This window comes from Canis lupus, chromosome 23 (genome assembly GCF_003254725.2).
Source record: "Canis lupus dingo isolate Sandy chromosome 23, ASM325472v2, whole genome shotgun sequence".
Taxonomy (NCBI): domain Eukaryota; kingdom Metazoa; phylum Chordata; class Mammalia; order Carnivora; family Canidae; genus Canis; species Canis lupus.
This window is the reverse complement of record NC_064265.1, coordinates 32,836,179-32,853,224: the sequence shown is the minus strand read 5'-3', so window position 1 is coordinate 32,853,224 and position 17,046 is coordinate 32,836,179. Positions and strand designations below refer to the sequence as shown.

The 17,046-nt window shown below is 38.2% G+C and overlaps 1 protein-coding gene across 11 annotated transcripts in view; it reads left to right on the top strand.

Annotated features, from left to right (window-relative positions):
• Nucleotides 1-17,046, top strand: part of STAG1 (stromal antigen 1) — a 393,923-nt gene that overhangs the window by 371,642 nt on the left and 5,235 nt on the right. For all 11 annotated transcript variants that reach the window (XM_025449001.3, XM_035704782.2, XM_049099673.1 and 8 more), the window contains 2 exons: nt 11,636-11,841; nt 15,596-15,770. In XM_025449001.3, coding sequence (XP_025304786.1) covers nt 11,636-11,841; nt 15,596-15,770 — 381 coding nt within the window. The remainder of the gene's footprint in view (nt 1-11,635; nt 11,842-15,595; nt 15,771-17,046) is intronic.

Here is a 17,046-nt window from a genome sequence, read left to right as displayed (position 1 = left end):
GCTGTGGGCTTTTCGTAGATGGCTTTTAAGATGTCAAGGAATGTTCCCTGTATCCCTACACTCTGAAGAGTTTTGATCAGGAATGGATGCTGTATTTTGTCAAATGCTTTCTCCGCATCTAATGAAAGGATCATATGGTTCTTGGTTTTTCTCTTGCTGGTATGATGAATCACATTGATTGTTTTACGGGTGTTGAACCAGCCTTGTGTCCCAGAGATAAATCCTACTTGGTCATGGTGAATAATTTTCTTAATGTACTGTTGGATCCTATTGGCTAGTATGTTGTTGAGAATTTTTGCATCCAATGTTCATCAGGGATATTGGTCTGTAATTCTTTTTGGTGGGGTCTTTGTCTGGTTTTGGAATTAAGGTGATGCTGGCCTCATAGAACGAATTTGGAAGTACTCCATCTCTTTCTATCTTTCCAAACAGCTTTAGTAGAATAGGTATGATTTCTTCTTTAAACGTTTGATCGAATTTCCCTGGGAAGCCATCTGGCCCTGTACTTTTTTGTCTTGGGAGGTTTTTGATGACTCCTTCAATTTCCTCCCTGGTTATTGGCCTGTTAAGGTTTTCTATTTCTTCCTGTTCCAGTTTTGGTAGTTTGTGGCTTTCCAGGAATGCGTCCATTTCTTCTAGATTGCCTAATTTATTGGCGTATAGCTGTTCATAATATGTTTTTAAAAACTTTTGTATTTCCTTGGTGTTGGTAGTGATCTCTCCTTTCTCGTTCATGATTTTATTAATTTGAGTCTTCTCTCTCTTCTTTTTAATAAGGTTGGCTAATGGTTTATCTATCTTATTAATTCTTTCAAAGAACCAACTCCTGGTTTTGTTGATCTGTTCCACAATTCGTCTGGTCTCGATTTCGTTGAGTTCTGCTTGAATCTTTATTAACTCTCTTCTTCTGCTGGGTGTAGGATCTATTTGCTGTTTTTTCTCTAGCTCCTTTAGGTGTAAGGTTAGCTTTTGTATTTGAGTTCTTTCCAGTTTTTGAATGGATGCTTGTATTGCGATGTATTTCCCCCTCAGGACTGCTTTTGCTGCATCCCAAAGATTTTGAATGGTTGTATCTTCATTCTCATTAGTTTCCATGAATCTTTTTAATTCTTCCTTAATTTCCTGGTTGACCCTTTCATCTTTTAGCAGGATGGTCCTTAACCTCCACGTGTTTGAAGTCCTTCCAAACTTCTTGTTGTGATTTAGTTCTAATTTCAAGGCATTATGGTCTGAGAATATGCAGGGGACGATCCCAATCTTTTGGTATTGGTTCAGACCCGATTTGTGACCCAGTATGTGGTCTATTCTGGAGAAGGTTCCATGTACACTTGAGAAGAATGTGTATTCAGTTGAGTTTGGATGTAAAGTTCTGTAGATATCTGTGAAATCCATCTGGTCCAGAGTATCATTTAAAGCTCTCGTTTCTTTGGGGATGTTGTGTTTAGAAGACCTATCGAGTGTAGAAAGTGCTAGATTGAAGTCACCAAGTATAAGTGTATTATTATCTAAGTATGTCTTAACCTTGGTTATTAATTGATTGATATATTTGGCAGCTCCCACATTCGGGGCATATATATTGAGGATTGTTAAGTCCTCTTGTTGGATAGATCCTTTAAGTATGTTATAGTGTCCCTCTTCATCTCTCACTACAGTCTTTGGGGTAAATTTTAGTTTATCTGATATAAGGATGGTTACCCCTGCTTTCTTTTGAGGACCATTTGAATATTAAATGGTTCTCCAACCTTTTATTTTCAGGCTATAGGTGTCCTTCTGTCTAAAATGAGTCTCTTGTAGACAGCAAATAGATGGGTCCTGCTTTTTTATCCAGTCTGAAACCCTGCGCCTTTTGATGGGGTCATTAAGCCCATTCACGTTCAGAGTTACTATTGAAAGATATGAGTTTCATATGAGTCCTCATGATATCTATTCAGTCCTTGTTTTTGTGGATTGTTCCACTGGACTTCGTCTTAAAGGGGATTTTTAAGAGTCTGCCTTAAAATTTCTTGCAGAGTTGGTTTGGGGGTCACATATTCTTTCAATTCCTGCCTGTCTTGGAAGCTCTTTCTCTCTCCTTCCATTCTGAATGAGAGCCGTGCTGGATAAAGTATTCTTGGTTGCATGTTTTTCTCATTTAGGACCCTGGCCTGCCAGGTCTCTGTGGAGAGGTCTGCTGTTACTCTAATACTCCTCCCCATAAAAGTCAGGGATTTCTTGTCTCTTGCTGCTTTAAGGATCTTCTCTTTATCTTTGGAATTTGCAAGCTTAACTATTAAATGTCGAGGTGTTGAACGGTTTTTATTGACTTTAGGGGGGATCTCTCTATTTCCTGGATCTGAATGCCTGTTTCCCTTCCCAGATTAGGAAAGTTTTCAGCTATGATTTGTTAAAATACATATTCTGGACCTCTGTCCCTTTCGGCGCCCTCGGGAACCCCAATTAAACGTAGGTTTTTCTTCCTCAGGCCGTCGTTTATTTCCCTTAATCTGTCTTCATGGTCTTTTAATTGTCTGTCTCTTTTTTCCTCATTTTCCCTCTTTGCCGTCAACTTGTCTTCTATGTCACTCACCCATTCTTCCACCTCGTTAACCCTCATCGTTAGGACTTCTAGTTTGGATTGCATCTCATTCAATTGATTTTTAATTTCTGCCTGATTGGATCGAAATTCTGCAGTCATGAAGTCTCTTGAGTCCTTTATGCTTTTTTCTAGAGCCACCAGTAGCTGTATAATAGTGCTTCTGAACTGGCTTTCTGACATTGAATTGTAATCCAGATTTTGTAACTCTGTGGGCGAGAGGAGTGTTTCTGATTCTTTCTTTTGAGGTGAGGTTTTCCTTCTAGTCATTTTGCTCAGTGCAGAGTGGCCAAAAACAAGTTGTATTGGGAAAAGGAGAAAAAGAGAAAGAAGGGAAAAAAAGAGAAAAAGAAAAAAAGGAAGAAAAAAGAAGAAAAAGAGAAAGGAAAAATGGTGGGGGAAGCAAACAGAAATCAAAAAGCAAAAAAAAAACAAAAACAAAACACGGGGGAGTATCTTCTGATTCTGTATGCTTTAAGTCCCTTGACTTCCCCTGGAACTTGGCCGTCTAGCTGGTCTTCTGGGGGAGGGGCCTGTTGTGCTGATTTTCAGGTGTTAGCACATGGGGGAGCTGCTCTGCCTCTTGCCTGGTGCAGGGCTCAGTGGGGGTTGTTTACCCAGTTAGGCCCTAGGAGGATCAACCGCAGTGGCACCGGCCAGCTCTGGAGCCCTGGATTCAGCTCCCGCAGTAACTCCGGATCTCTCCGTCTGCAGGGCCTGGATGCTTTGGGGTCGGGGCTGCTGATCTGCTCAGCTTGGGCAGGAGCGTCCTTGCTGTCCTGGGCCCTCCCGGCCTCTGCCTGTCCAGGTTGAGGCCAGATCTGGGCGTTGTCCCCGGCGCCCTGTGCTCACGGGTCTGCGCTGTTGGATTCGCGCTCCCGGCTGGGAAGCCCCCTCCCCGCGGAGCCACCGCCCGAGCCCCTCCTAGCTGCTCCCAGGTCCTGCCATGCGCTTGCTGCAGCCCTTTAAGGAGCTCGGTGCACTCTCCCTGGGGCGAAGGTGTCTGTTAGTGTCCCAGGGAGCCTGAGGGCATCCCTGCCCTCCTGGGTCCTGCTCTAACTCCCTGTGAGCCCCTTTCTGTCCGGGAAGATTGGTGATGCTGCTCCTGCTTCTCCGGGACGGTGCTTTTCTCTGCTGGGGGCACTCGCCCGGCCTTAGCCCGGCTCCTTGCGGGGCCCCTCCCCCTTGGATGCCTTTTGTTTCTTTATTTCTTTTTCTCCGTCTTCCTACCTTGATAGAAGTGTGAACTCTTCTCACTGTAGCATTCCAGGTGTTCTCTCTTGAAATATCAGGCCGAATTCGTAGATTTTCAGGATGATTTGAAGGTTATCTAGGTAATTTGGTGGGGACAGGTGACTTGGGGACCCTACTCTTTCGCCATCTTGCCCCTCCCTCTTCATTCTTTATATATATTTTTAGTTCTTTGAATATTTTTAAATAATAGCTTTATAACCTTTATGGACCACCATTTTTATCGCTCATTTTTTACTGCTTTATATAGGTCACACTTCCCTATTTATTTGAATGTCTCATAATTTTTTGTTGAAAACTGAACAGTTTTGATAATGTTGCACGTAGGATATATTGTGAAATAATTTAGCTACTCATGATACTGATTTGCTGTGCCCCTAGATATTGATGTTGTTTGATCATTTGTTTAAAGACTTGGATGAACAAACTCTTTGAAGTCTGTTTCTCTTGCAGTGTGCATGCAGTCTCTGCTGTCCCTACTCAGATTTTTTTCCTCTTGTTTATCATTTGGCTTAAATACCTAGGAGTCACCCCTATATCAGCATTAGACTCATTAATCAAAAGTTGCACTTAAACCTCCTGGGTCATTTAGATTTTTACTTTTTACTATTTGAGATATGTGTGGCTTTTGAAGGCTGCTATCACAGTTAGGGGGTTTACTTTGTCCCATGGTCAACCAGACTAGCAGCTTGGAAATTCCCTCTCTGATTGCTCCTGAGAAGGGCAGCCTTGGGTATGTGCAGTCTTCCAGACCAGGGAAGTATGTGATTTAAATTAATGTATTTCAATTTGGTTTTATTTGATTTAGCTTAATTTTTTTTTTGATTTAGCTTAATTTTTAGAGAAGTTGTGGTTCACAGCAAAATTAAAGGAAAGATACAGAGAATTCCCATATATCCCCCTACCCTAGCCTCCCCATTGTCAACATCTACCACCAAAGTGATACTGTAGTTACAATTCATCAATCTACCTTTGACCCATCACAATCACCAATGTTCATGATTACATGATTACATGTTCAACATTACATCAAGTTCACTCTTGATGTTGTACATTCTGTGGGTTTAGACAAATATCTAATGACATGCCTCCATCATTATGGTATCATGGAGTATTTTTTTCACTTCCCTAAAAATCCTGTTCTGCTTGTGCATCCTTCCTCTCCTCCCTAATCCCTTGCAGTGATCATTTTACTGTTTCTATAATTTTGCCTTTTCCAGAATGTTATATAGTTGGAATCACAGAGTATGTAGCCTTTTCAGATAATCTTCTTTCACTTAGTAATATACATTTAAAGTTCCTCAGTGTCTTTTTATTGCTTAATAGCTCATTTCTTTTTTGTGTTGAGTAATATTCCATTGCCTAGAAGTACCCCCAAATGATTTATCCATTCACCTACTGAAGGACATTATTAGGTACTTTCTAGTTTTGGCAGTTATGAATAAAAGTGCTATGAACATCCCTGTATAAGTAATTGTGAGGACTTAATTTGTCAGGTCTTTTGAGGTGTGTGATTGCTGGATCACATGGTAAGAGTATGTTTAGTTTTGTTATAAACTGCCAAACTGTCTTCCAAAGTTGCTATACCATTTTCTGTTCCCACCAGCAATGTATGAGAGTTTCTGTTCTGCATCCTCACCAGAATTGGATAGTGTCATTCTGTGTTGTGGTATTTCATTTTAATTTGCATTTCCCTAATAACATATGAGGTGGAGTATCTTTTCATGTGCTTATTTGCCATCTGTATATTTTCTTTGGTAAGGTATTTATTCATATCTGAAGGCCATTTTTCAATCAGGTTGTTTTTAAGAATTCTTTGTTAGATAGCAGTTCCTTTATCATATGTGTATTTTGCAAATATTTTCTCCCAGTCTGTAGTTATCATCTTTCTCTAGACAGTGTCTTTTGCAGAACGAAAGTTTTTAATTTTAACTCCCACATCAACAATTACTATTCCAGGGACCTTGCCTTTAGTGTTGTATCTAAAAAGTCATTGCCAGGATGCCTGGTGGCTCAGCAGTTTAGTGCCTGCCCTCCACCCAGGGTGTGATCCTGGAGTCCCAGGATCAAGTTCCACATCAGGCTCCCTGCATGGAGTCTGCTTCTCCCTCTGCCTATGTCTTTGCCCCCGCTCCTCCTCCCCCTCTCATGAATAAATAAATCTTAAAAAAAGAAAAAGTCATTGCCATACCCTGGGTTATCTAGGTTTTCTTCTATATTGTTTTCTATAGATTTACATTTAGGTTATTAATCCATTTTGAGTTGATTTTTGTGAAAGACAAAAGGTCTGTCTGGATTAATTTATTTGCTTATGAACATCCAGTTGTTCTAGCACCACTTACTGAAGAGACTGCCTTTCTTCCATTTTATTGCCGTTGCTCCTTTTGTCAGAGATCAGTTTGACTATATTTATTATTGAATCAATTCATTTAATAGATACAGGCCTATTCAGATTGTCTGTTTCTTCTTGTGTGAAATTTGACAGTTTGTGTATTTCAAGTAATTGGTCTCTTTGATGTGGGCATAGAGTTGTTTGTAGTATTCCTTTACTTTCCTGTTAATGTCCATAGGATCTGTAATGATGTGTTCTCTTTAATTTCTGGTATTAGTAGTTTGTTACCCTCTCTTCCTCCCTCCACCACCCCCTGAGGGCTGTCTAGAGACCAATCAATTTTACTGTTCTTTTCAAAGAACTAGCTTTTAATTTTGCTGATTTTCTATATTACTTTCTGTTTTTAATTTCATTGATTTCTACTCCAATTTTTATTATTTTCTTTCACTCTATTTTGGTTATCTTTTTCTAGTTTTCTAAAGTAGAAGCTTAGATTATTGATTTTGAATCTTTTTCCTTTCTGGTATGTGCATCAGTGCTATAACTTTTTTTTAACCACTGCTTTCACTGCATTGCACAAATTTGGTATGCTATTATTTTCATTTAGTTCCAAATGTTTTTAAATTTCCCTTGGGATTTCTTCTTTATCTCATGTGTTATTTTAAAGCATAATGTTTAATCTCTGTGTATCTTCCTGATAATGATTTCTATTTTAATTAAATTTCTAATTAATTTTAAGAGCAAACATTGTATGATTTTTGTTCTTTTAAATTTGTTAAGATGTGTTTTATGACCTAGAATGTAAACTCTTGATGAATGTTAACAGGTGAGCTTGAGAGAAATGTGTATTCTGCTTTTGGTTGTAGTTAGTCTGTAGATATTAATTCTATCTAGTTGACTGATGGTGTTGTTGAGTTCAACTATGTCCTTACTGATTTTCTGGCTGCTGAAACTGTCCATTTCTGATTAGAGGGATGTTGAAGTCTTCAACTGTGATAGTGGATTCATCTATTTCTAATTGCAGTTTCTGTTTGCAGTTAGTTTTTGCCTCATATAGTTTGATGCTCTGTAAGCACATACATGGTAAGGATTATTATATCTCTTGGAGAATTGACTCCTGTATCACTGTATAATGCCCTTTATTTCTGATAACTTTCCTTACTTTGAAGTGTGCTCTGTCTAAAATGTAACTACTCTTTTGATAATTATTATTGTCCATTTACTTACTTTTAATTTATATGTGTCTTTACATTTAAAGTAGATTTATTGTAGACAGCCTATACTTGAGTCTTGTTTTTTTAATCCACTCTGACAGTCTTCTACTTGGTGCACTTATAACATTGATATTCAAATTGATTATTGATATAGTTGGATTACACCTACATATTCCTTACTGTTTCTATTTGTTGCCCTTTTCTTTGCTTTTATTTTGTCTTACACTCTTTTTTCTGCCTTTTGCAAAAAGTTTTAATTGAGCATTTTATGATCCCATTTGCTCTCTTTTCTCAGCATGTTGATACTCTTTAAGTGGTTGCCTTAGAGTTTACAATATATATTTACAGCTAATGTAAGTCCACGTTTAAATAATACTCTATCATTTCATGGGTAGTATGAGTACCTTATAATAACAGAATAATCCTAATTCATTCCTCCTATCTCTTGTATCATTGGTGTCATTCATTTCATATATATATCCAAATATATATGCATATATATGATATATACAAAGCATACATAATCAAATACATTGTTGGTATTATTTTGAGCAAAAACTTGTTAGATCAGTTAAGAAAAATTAACGTTTTTATATTTCTTTCTTCAGTGTTCTTTATGCAGATTGTCTCTGACCTATATTATTTTCCTTCTAAAGCATTTCTTTTTTTTTTTAAGATTTTATTTATTTGAGAGAGAGAGTGCATGTGTGGGAAAAGAGGCAGAGGGAGAGGGAGAGTATCTCAAGCAGACTGTTCAGAGTATGGAGCCCAATGCAGGGCTCTATCTCAACCCTGAAACCAAGTCTGATGCTTAACTGACTGAACCACCTAAGTGCCCTTCTAAAGCACTTCTTTTAACATTTCATGCAAAGCAGGTCTTCTAGCAAGAATTTTCTCAATTTTTATTTGTCTGAGAAAGTCTTTATTTTTCCTTCACTTTTAAAGGGTAATTTTAGGGATCCCTAGGTGGCGCAGTGGTTTGGCACCTGCCTTTGGCCCAGGGCGCGATCCTGGAGACCCGAGATCAAATCCCACGTCGGGCTCCCGGTGCATGGAGCCTGCTTCTCCCTCTGCCTATGTCTCTGCCTCTCTCTCTCTCTCTGTGTGACTATCATAAATAAATAAAAATTAAAAAAAAAATAAAGGGTAATTTTACAGGGCACAGAATTCTAGTTTGGTGGAGTTTTTCTCTTAATCCTTTACTCCACTGTCTTCTTGCTTGCATGGTTTTTAAGGAGAAGTTAGACCCCATAAAGTATGTCTTTTTCTTCTGGCTTCTTTCAGGAGTTTTTTCTGATATTTTATTGTGGAAATCTGATTGAGCTTATGAAAATGTAGTACTTTTGTCATTTTTATCCTTTTTGGTATTTTCTGAGTTTCCTGGATCTAAGGTTTGGTATCTGATGTTAATTTGGGAAAATTCGCTGTCATTTTTGTTTTAAATTATTGTTATTATTGTCGTGTATCTCCTTCTGATATTCCATTATGTTCACACCTTTTATAGTTGTTATTGTAGTCAGATGTTATGTTTTTTCTCCATCTATATTCTCTTTGCTTTTCAGTTTTCAAGGATTCTCTTGCCATGTCCCCTAGAGCAGAGGTTTTTTTCCTCAGCTGTGTCTAGTCTTACAAATAAGCTTACCAGAGGCATTGTTTGTTTCCTTTACAGTTGTCATCTCTAGCATTTCTTTTTGGTTCTTAGGATTTCCATCTGTCTTCTTTCATTGTTCATGTCTTCGTATGCTGTCTACTCTTTCCATTAGAGCCCTTTAGCATATTGATAGTTGTTTTAAATTGCCAGTCTGATAATTCTATTATTTTTGCCACGTCTGATTCTGGTGTTTGCTCTGTCCTTCAAAATATATCTTTGCCTTTTGGTATGCCTTACAATTTTGTCTTGATAGCCAGACATGCTGTACTGGATAAAAGGAACTGCTGTAAACATTTGCAGTAATATGTACTATAAACCTTTAGTAATATGATGATGAAGCATGGGAAGAGAGGAAGCACTCTGTAGTCCTATAGGTCTCAATCTGTTAGTGAACCTATGCCCCTGGACATAAATTTCACAAGTGTTTCTTAGTTTTTTTCTTTACCCATAGTTGGGACAAAATGTAGAGTGGGCTGGAGTTGGGTATTTCCCTGCAAGTTGTGCTCTACTTAACCTGTTTCTCCTGAAAAGAGGTTTTATTAAGAATAATATACTCTGGGGCACGTGGGTAGCTCAGTCAGTTAAGCATCTGCCTTCAGCTCAGGTCATGGTCCTAGGGTCCTAGGATCAAGTCCTGCATCAGGCTCTTTGCTCAGCGGGGAGTCTGCTTCTCCCCCTCCCTCTGAGGCCCCTGCTCTCTCTGACTCTCGCTCTCTCTCTAATGAGTGAATCCAAAAATAATCTTAAAAAAAAAAAAAGAATAATATACTCTGGCAGATTTCAAAATGGTTCCTTTTCCTCTCCCCCTGCCTTAAGTTCAGGGAGTTTTTTCTGATATTTTATTGTGGAAATCTGATTGAGCTTCTGGAGGTAAATCTCACATTATGAAGAGGTCTCCCTATCACTGAGTCCCCTGAGTTTGGAACTCTCAGACTTGTCCACAGAGAACCTCTAACAATTTATGAATTATGGCAAAATTTCCTGCCCCAGCCATGGTGCTCAAGGTAGGTAGTTCTGTTTCTGTCTGTTCCAATAAGCTGTTACCTCCTGTGTCTTCCAGTCTTGAGGAAAGCTGTTTTCCTCTCTGTGGATCCAGGAAGTTGTTGATTTTTTAGTCTGTTGAGCTCTTTACTTGATAGGGATGCAGTGACAACTTCCAGGCTCCTTACATGAAGAACTGGAAACCAGTCTACTATGATTTTATCTTTAAGTCTGCCTTTCTAAGAGTTGCTTGTGGGTCATAGTTTATTTTTCAACCAGTGTTTGGGTAGAGGTTTGTACTTGAGCCCTTTGTGCCAGGGAGGCTTCCTCCCTATGTTGATATATCGATGTGGGGCATTGGGAATGATAACAAGACTGCCCTCATCCACTGTTCTTTTTGCCCATGAGTGGGTGCAGCTTAAGCATATGTGCAGATCCTTGCCAACATCTAGGATCATCTGTGATCCCAGGAGGGCTCTTCTTGGCTATCTTTTCCCTGGTTTTCTCTGTTAAATTTCTGACTGCTCTACTCTTTGTTTGGTTGATGGGTAGAACTTTTATGCCACTCAGCAGGAGCTAGGGGTGTGACAACATCCCTCTTCTCCCAGAATAACACCCCTTTTCTGTGGGCAGGTGTCGAGGAGTAACCCCTAGCTCTTAGCTTGTCCCTTAGCCTGTTTTGCCTGAGAGGGAGTTAGTGCCCGATGAGTAGGGAATGGGGAAGGGGGGAGCCTCCTACTTCTTCCAAGGTAGGTCTAGATGAGGAGCTCCCATCTTATCTGTGTCTGTCTAGAGTAGAGCTCCTGGAATAATACCTCCATAACACAGAGCAGTGGTGGGGGATGGGACAATGGACAAGGGAAGGGTTCAAAAGTGCTATAAACTGTTTTACTGAGATTTAGTAGATTTTCTTGAATAAATGTTTCTCTCTTAGAACATATTTCTCTATGCCCTTAGGGCAATTTATAAATACTTTAAATAATTGTCTTTTATCATTTTCACCAGTTAAAAAGTTGTTATGCAAAGCTTCTCCCTCCACCATTATAGAAATCTGGCCCTGGTTTGAACACTTTAAAAGAAAATTCAATAATCTTTTGAGCTAAACTGATTTTTTTTTTTTTTTTTTTTTTTTGACATTGATATAGGGCAGTCCGGGTGACTCAGCGGTTTAGCGTGCCGCCTTAAGCCCAGGGCCTAGTCCTGGAGACTCAGGATTGAGTCCCACGTCAAGCTCCCTGCATGGAGCCTGCTTCTCCTTCTGCCTGTGTCTGCCTGTCTCTCTCTCTCTGTGTCTCTCATGAATAAATAAATAAAATCTTAAAAAAAAAAAAAAAACAACACTGTTAACACACACAACCTTAGTAATACATTCACCTATGCAAAAGCATTCCAGTGCTCACTTCAGCAGCATATATAGTAAAATTGGAACAATAAACGTATTCCAGGAATATGTGAAGCAAAACCTTACATTCTCCTCCCTCTTTTCGAGAGGTAACTACTGTTAACAGTATAACGTATGTCCTTGGGGATTCTTCAGAACTTTCAAAGAGAGAGCCTCACTTTATTAAACAATTAAATTAGTGATTCATGAAGTGCTATCATGAAAATCACTGTTTCTTTTATTGTGTTTCTAGTCATTCATACCTAGAAAAATTCCTTACGGAGCAGATGATGGAAAGGCGAGAAGATGTATGGCTTCCACTCATTTCCTATAGAAATTCATTAGTCACTGGAGGTGAAGATGATAGAATGTCTGTGAACAGTGGAAGTAGCAGCAGTAAAACGTCCTCAGTGAGGAATAAGAAAGGACGACCCCCACTTCACAAAAAAAGAGTAGAAGGTAAGTCTGCCTTTATTCTGTGTGACAAGTAGTTTGCTTACTGTTGCAGAGGTAAGTAAAGTGGCAGATTTGTTGAAGCAGGGTAATACTGTTAAGCAGATTATATCCTTGTATATTTGACACATACTGAGAGGTTAAGGCAAAAAGTTGGAAAACATAAAATGGAACATAAAAGGGTCAAGGAAAAAGAAGTTGAAAGAGCATGAAACACAGAGGAAGATGGTGCAGAGAAAAAGAGCAAACAGTTTTAAAGGTTTATAAAATTGATTCCCATGTCATAGACCCTGTAATACATTAAAATTTAAAAGAAGAGAGTCATAATGTCAGTTATCAAAATTCATTCTAATGTAGAAGGGATTCTAATAAGTTGAGAGTAGACCTCTGCAGCAAATTGAATATACCAAAACAACTTTCAATTTCTACCCCATGGATGAATATTTTTGTGCGTTAAAATAATGATAGCCAACTTTGGTTTTATAACCCTCACGGACTGTGGGAAACAGGGAGCTGAGTTGTCATGAATGTGTGATCATTGGTAGTTATTCATGTATCCAAAAAAGACTGAAAATTGCTTTGTTAGAGCATTACTCTTAAACTAAGAAAACTCAAAGTAAACATGCTATTCCCTGAAAGAGCCTTCCACCATCTCCATGCTTTTCTTAATAAATGTTCTCCAGACCAAGAGAGAGGAAGGCAGTGATCTGAATCCCATTCCTCTGCTCCTTTTACAACCTTCTGTTTATCTTTCAGCATCTCACCTCTGCTTCCTAAAAACTAGTGATTCATGAAGGATTTTGCTACAACCTGTAGCAAAATTAATTAGAATTTAAATCTGTTTCTTTCATCATTAGGGAGGCACTACTGACCACCGATGAAGAGCACAAACTCTGAAATTAGAGTTCTAGAATTCATACTTGGCTTTCTAGTTTTAAGCTGTATGACTTTTGAGCATGTGATTTAACCTCCCTAAGCCTCAATCACTGATCAAATAAGGGATGATCAGAGTACCTATCTTGTAAATATTGTAAATGTTAAATGAGATATTCCAAATAAGACAGTATATACACAGAGAGGTTACTTAGCAAAGAGCTTGGTACATAGGTAGCTTGCAGTAAATGTTAGCTACTATTGTCAGAATATCAATACTTCAAAGAGAATAAAAGATACGAAAATATTTACAGAATTAATGTTAAAGATTTTCTTTCAAGTTTTACATTTGGGACTGAAAATCTTTTTGGTCCAGAGAATGAAAATACTAAACTTTATCTTGGTAGTATAGGTTCCTAAACTTTTCTCTAAATAATGACTCCAGGGATCCCTGGGTGGCGCAGCGGTTTGGCGCCTGCCTTTGGCCCAGGGCGCGATCCTGGAGACCCGGGATCGAATCCCACATCGGGCTCTCGGTGCATGGAGCCTGCTTCTCCCTCTGCCTGTGTCTCTGCCTCTCCCTCTTTCTCTCTCTGTGACTATCATAAATAAATAAATAAAATTTAAAAAATAAATAAATAAATAAATAAATAAATAATGACTCCAGTCACTTGCTTTTGAAAATGCCTTCTAGAGCATCATCTATCAGGATGCCCCCCCCCCACCCAATCCATCCATCTATCAATCAATCCATCCATCAATCCCATCTATCTGGATTTAAATCTGGATATATAGATATTCCTTTAGCTTTTTCTTAGAGGTAATACTCATTTTAGCCAACATTCATTAAATTCTTGCTGTGTACCAGGAATGTGTTAGCATTTAATCATTTACTTAACTAACATCTGTAAAGCACTTAGGTCAGTCCGTGCCACACAGTAAATGCTATATAAATGTTTTATGAATGAACTGTGAGTTCAACACTATTATCTGTATTTCACACAGAAGAAACTAAAGCTTAGAGAATTTAACCATATAAAATTCACTAATGGGGCAGTCAGTATTATCTTCAGGACAAAGAAAAGCATATATGGACCAGATAATTTGGTTGTTGTTAAATTGCAAAAAAGAAAACTTGCTTTTTGTCAGATTGAAATTTACCAAGAGACTAAGGTAGGTCATGTGCCCAGAATCCTTAGGCAGCAGTTTTATCTGTTTGGAATAAAAATGAGAAAGCTTTGCAAGAAGTGTTTTTATTGAAGTACCCTGAAGGGTTAGGGGGATCTCTTCAAGAAGAGTGAGTTGTTCTTGAAGTTATTCATTAAGTCTTTACCAAGCACCTTTCTAAGATCTGTGGGAAATGCTGGAGATTAGGTATTAATAAAAATGTTCACAGTCCAGATAGGCACATGGGAAGGCAGAGAAGCAAGCAATTTTAGTACCAATTGGGAAGTGCTCTGATGGGCCAAAAGGTTTTCTGGAATATAAGGGGAGTGATCAAACTCTTAACAAATCAGGAAAGATTTTCTAGAAAAGATGACATGTAGTAGAGCTGAAAGATAGGTTTACCAAGTTAATAGCATAAGTGATACCATTCTTATAAAATTTTAAGTGTAGTAAAAAATAAAAATTAGGAATTAAATATTGAATGAAAAGTGATATGAATAAAAGAAGATGAAACCTCTTTTTGCTGATTAACTAAAGAAGGGATTAAATAGTGATCTTTGGATCAGTGGAATGACCTTAGGTAAGTATTTCCAGGAACCAAAAAGCTGATCTAGAACATACACATGTGTCTGACAATTTTTGAAACACTGAGAGATGAAATGTTTGATAGCAAATGAGGAATCTAACATGCTGCACAAATCTCTGAGATTTAATGGAGGAAGAAAAACAGATTCAGTATGAAAGTATGTGTACTTTGTGATTTAAATTTTTTTTTCATTTAAATTCTTCAGAAGAGTAAGCATAGTAGTAATACTTTTAAGTCTTTACATATTAAGAAAATTACTTAGAATGTTTATAGTAGGAGCTTTATAATTATGTAAGATTATATCCACCTATAGTTTAGATACATAAATACTGCTTTAATATATTCACATCTTTGTAAATGATCTTCAGAAGAAGGAAGAAACAGCTCTTGGTCCCTTGAAGAAATTTAATTCTCATTACAGAGATAACCTATACACTTGACAAATCACCTGCCATTCCAAGCCAAGGTGTAATTAAATCCTAAGTAAGTAGGAATAATTGTTTCCTCTAGAGGTTAAAAGAGAATGGGAAGCAGGGGCTGGGCAGGGTGATTAAGGAGGGCTTCCTGAAAGATGTAGAACTTAGAAGCATGAAAACAGCCTCTTAACCCATCCCCACATGTACAACCTAGCAAAAAGAATTATTTCTCTGGTGACAGTGTCCGAGTTGTGCAGTGGGATTTACTGATTTCTCAGTAAAGGCCTGCCAGACTTTAAGTGCTGCTACTTGGGGCTCCTGCAAAAGCCTAGCAAATAGGCCCTTTATTGCTTGAGCAAAGGAGGTTAGAGGGGTCTCTAGCTGGCCTAATTCTTCCCCTTCTGCAGTGAATTAATCCTTAGAGATGGAGAGACTTGAAAGCGAGGAAAAGGTAAGGATAACATGTTTGATTATTATATCCTACGTCCATTTAATCCTTAAAACTCTATAAGGTTGAGTATTGATATCCTCCTTTTGTATATGAGAAAACTGAGTTTTGGAAGCTCAGTAACTTTCATAAAGTCACACAAGTAAGTAGTATAAGTGGAATTCAAATGAGGCAATCTAACCCAGGAGCCATGTTCTGCAAGTCTGTGCTGTGACTTCTACCAGAGTTCACTCCACTCGACATTTTGTGACTCTAACTGGAATTTTACAGATGAAAGTCTGGATAATACATGGCTAAACAGGACTGACACCATGATTCAGACTCCTGGCCCTCTGCCAGCACCACAGCTCACTTCCACTGTACTGCGGGAGAATAGCCGGCCCATGGGAGAGCAGATTCAGGAACCTGAGTCTGAACATGGTTCTGAACCTGACTTTTTACATAAGTAAGTAGTAAAGATTCATTTTCTTGTTATAAAATTCTTAATTGTTAAAGAAAAGCTATCAAAGAAAAACTTTATTTGTTAAAATATTATTGATTAGTTCGTGAGAAAAAAAACCACAAGCAGAGGCTATGTATTTTATATTAGAAGATACATAATAAGTCTGCCAGCACTTGTGGATATCAGTTAATCAAAGTCCAGAGACCTTTAAACTAAACATGGTGCCTCAATAAGTGCTGATTTCAGTTGAAGTTTAGGTATTCATTGGTCTGTTTCTTCTCCGAGACTTATGAAAGACACATGCAGGTTATTTCCCTAAGAGTCTCTGCTAAGGTTGTTACTAGTCTGGACACCAAATAAATAGACTACTGCTTTTATCATCCATTTAATTAACAGTACTTTGTCTGGGTCAAGATTATATTTTAAACTGTTATGGATGAAGGTATTTGTCAAGATATTTGATAAATTCTGAGAACAGTTGCCCTTTCCCTAAGAAAGAAAGCCTTACCTTTACCCACACTAGTAATTAATATGTTTTCTAGTACCGGGGCCCCCAAAATTTTGGAGAAGGCAAGATGATGATATGACTTCTGCTATAAAAAAACATTAAAAAAAAAAACAACCTTAACTTTTTCTTTGTTGTTTTCCATCCGACTTTTAAGTTGTCCTATCTCCTTGTGTTTCTGTTCACATTGGGGAAATGCTCTCAATTACTCTGATGGATGAGGGAGAATTTCCAGTTGAACTCAACAAATTTAGCAGGTTGAAAATGAAAAGAGGCAGTGTTAGAATTATTCAGATCCTGGGTTTTCATTAAGCATCTTTGCTCAGAGCGTCTGCATTTCTTCAAAGCTAAAAGGATAGTCGTTGTCAGCCACTGCATAACAGCATTCTTAGAACTTGCCTTATAACCAGCATTCCCACCCTACTTCCTAGAGGCCGGATTTTTCCTTATTTGAGCACCCTACCTTACTTCTCTGACTTTACCACTTATTAGTTCCTCCCCTCTGTGATCTACTTTTCCCTGCTATAGGTTTATCCATTAAATCAAAGTGCTAACCCCACATGATATAAAGACAGCTGCTCAGAGAGAACTTCATGTGGCAGATGTTATCTACCAAAAACCATTAAGGTTTACATCCTGTAAAATCCCCAAGAGGCATGTGTTTATGCAAGTGTCCATGTGCCAGTAAGTATAGAGAGCAAGTGAAAATTTAATCCAGCATGCACCTCACTCCAAATCTGTTCAAGAAGGAGCGAGAAAAAAATGTGTTAATTT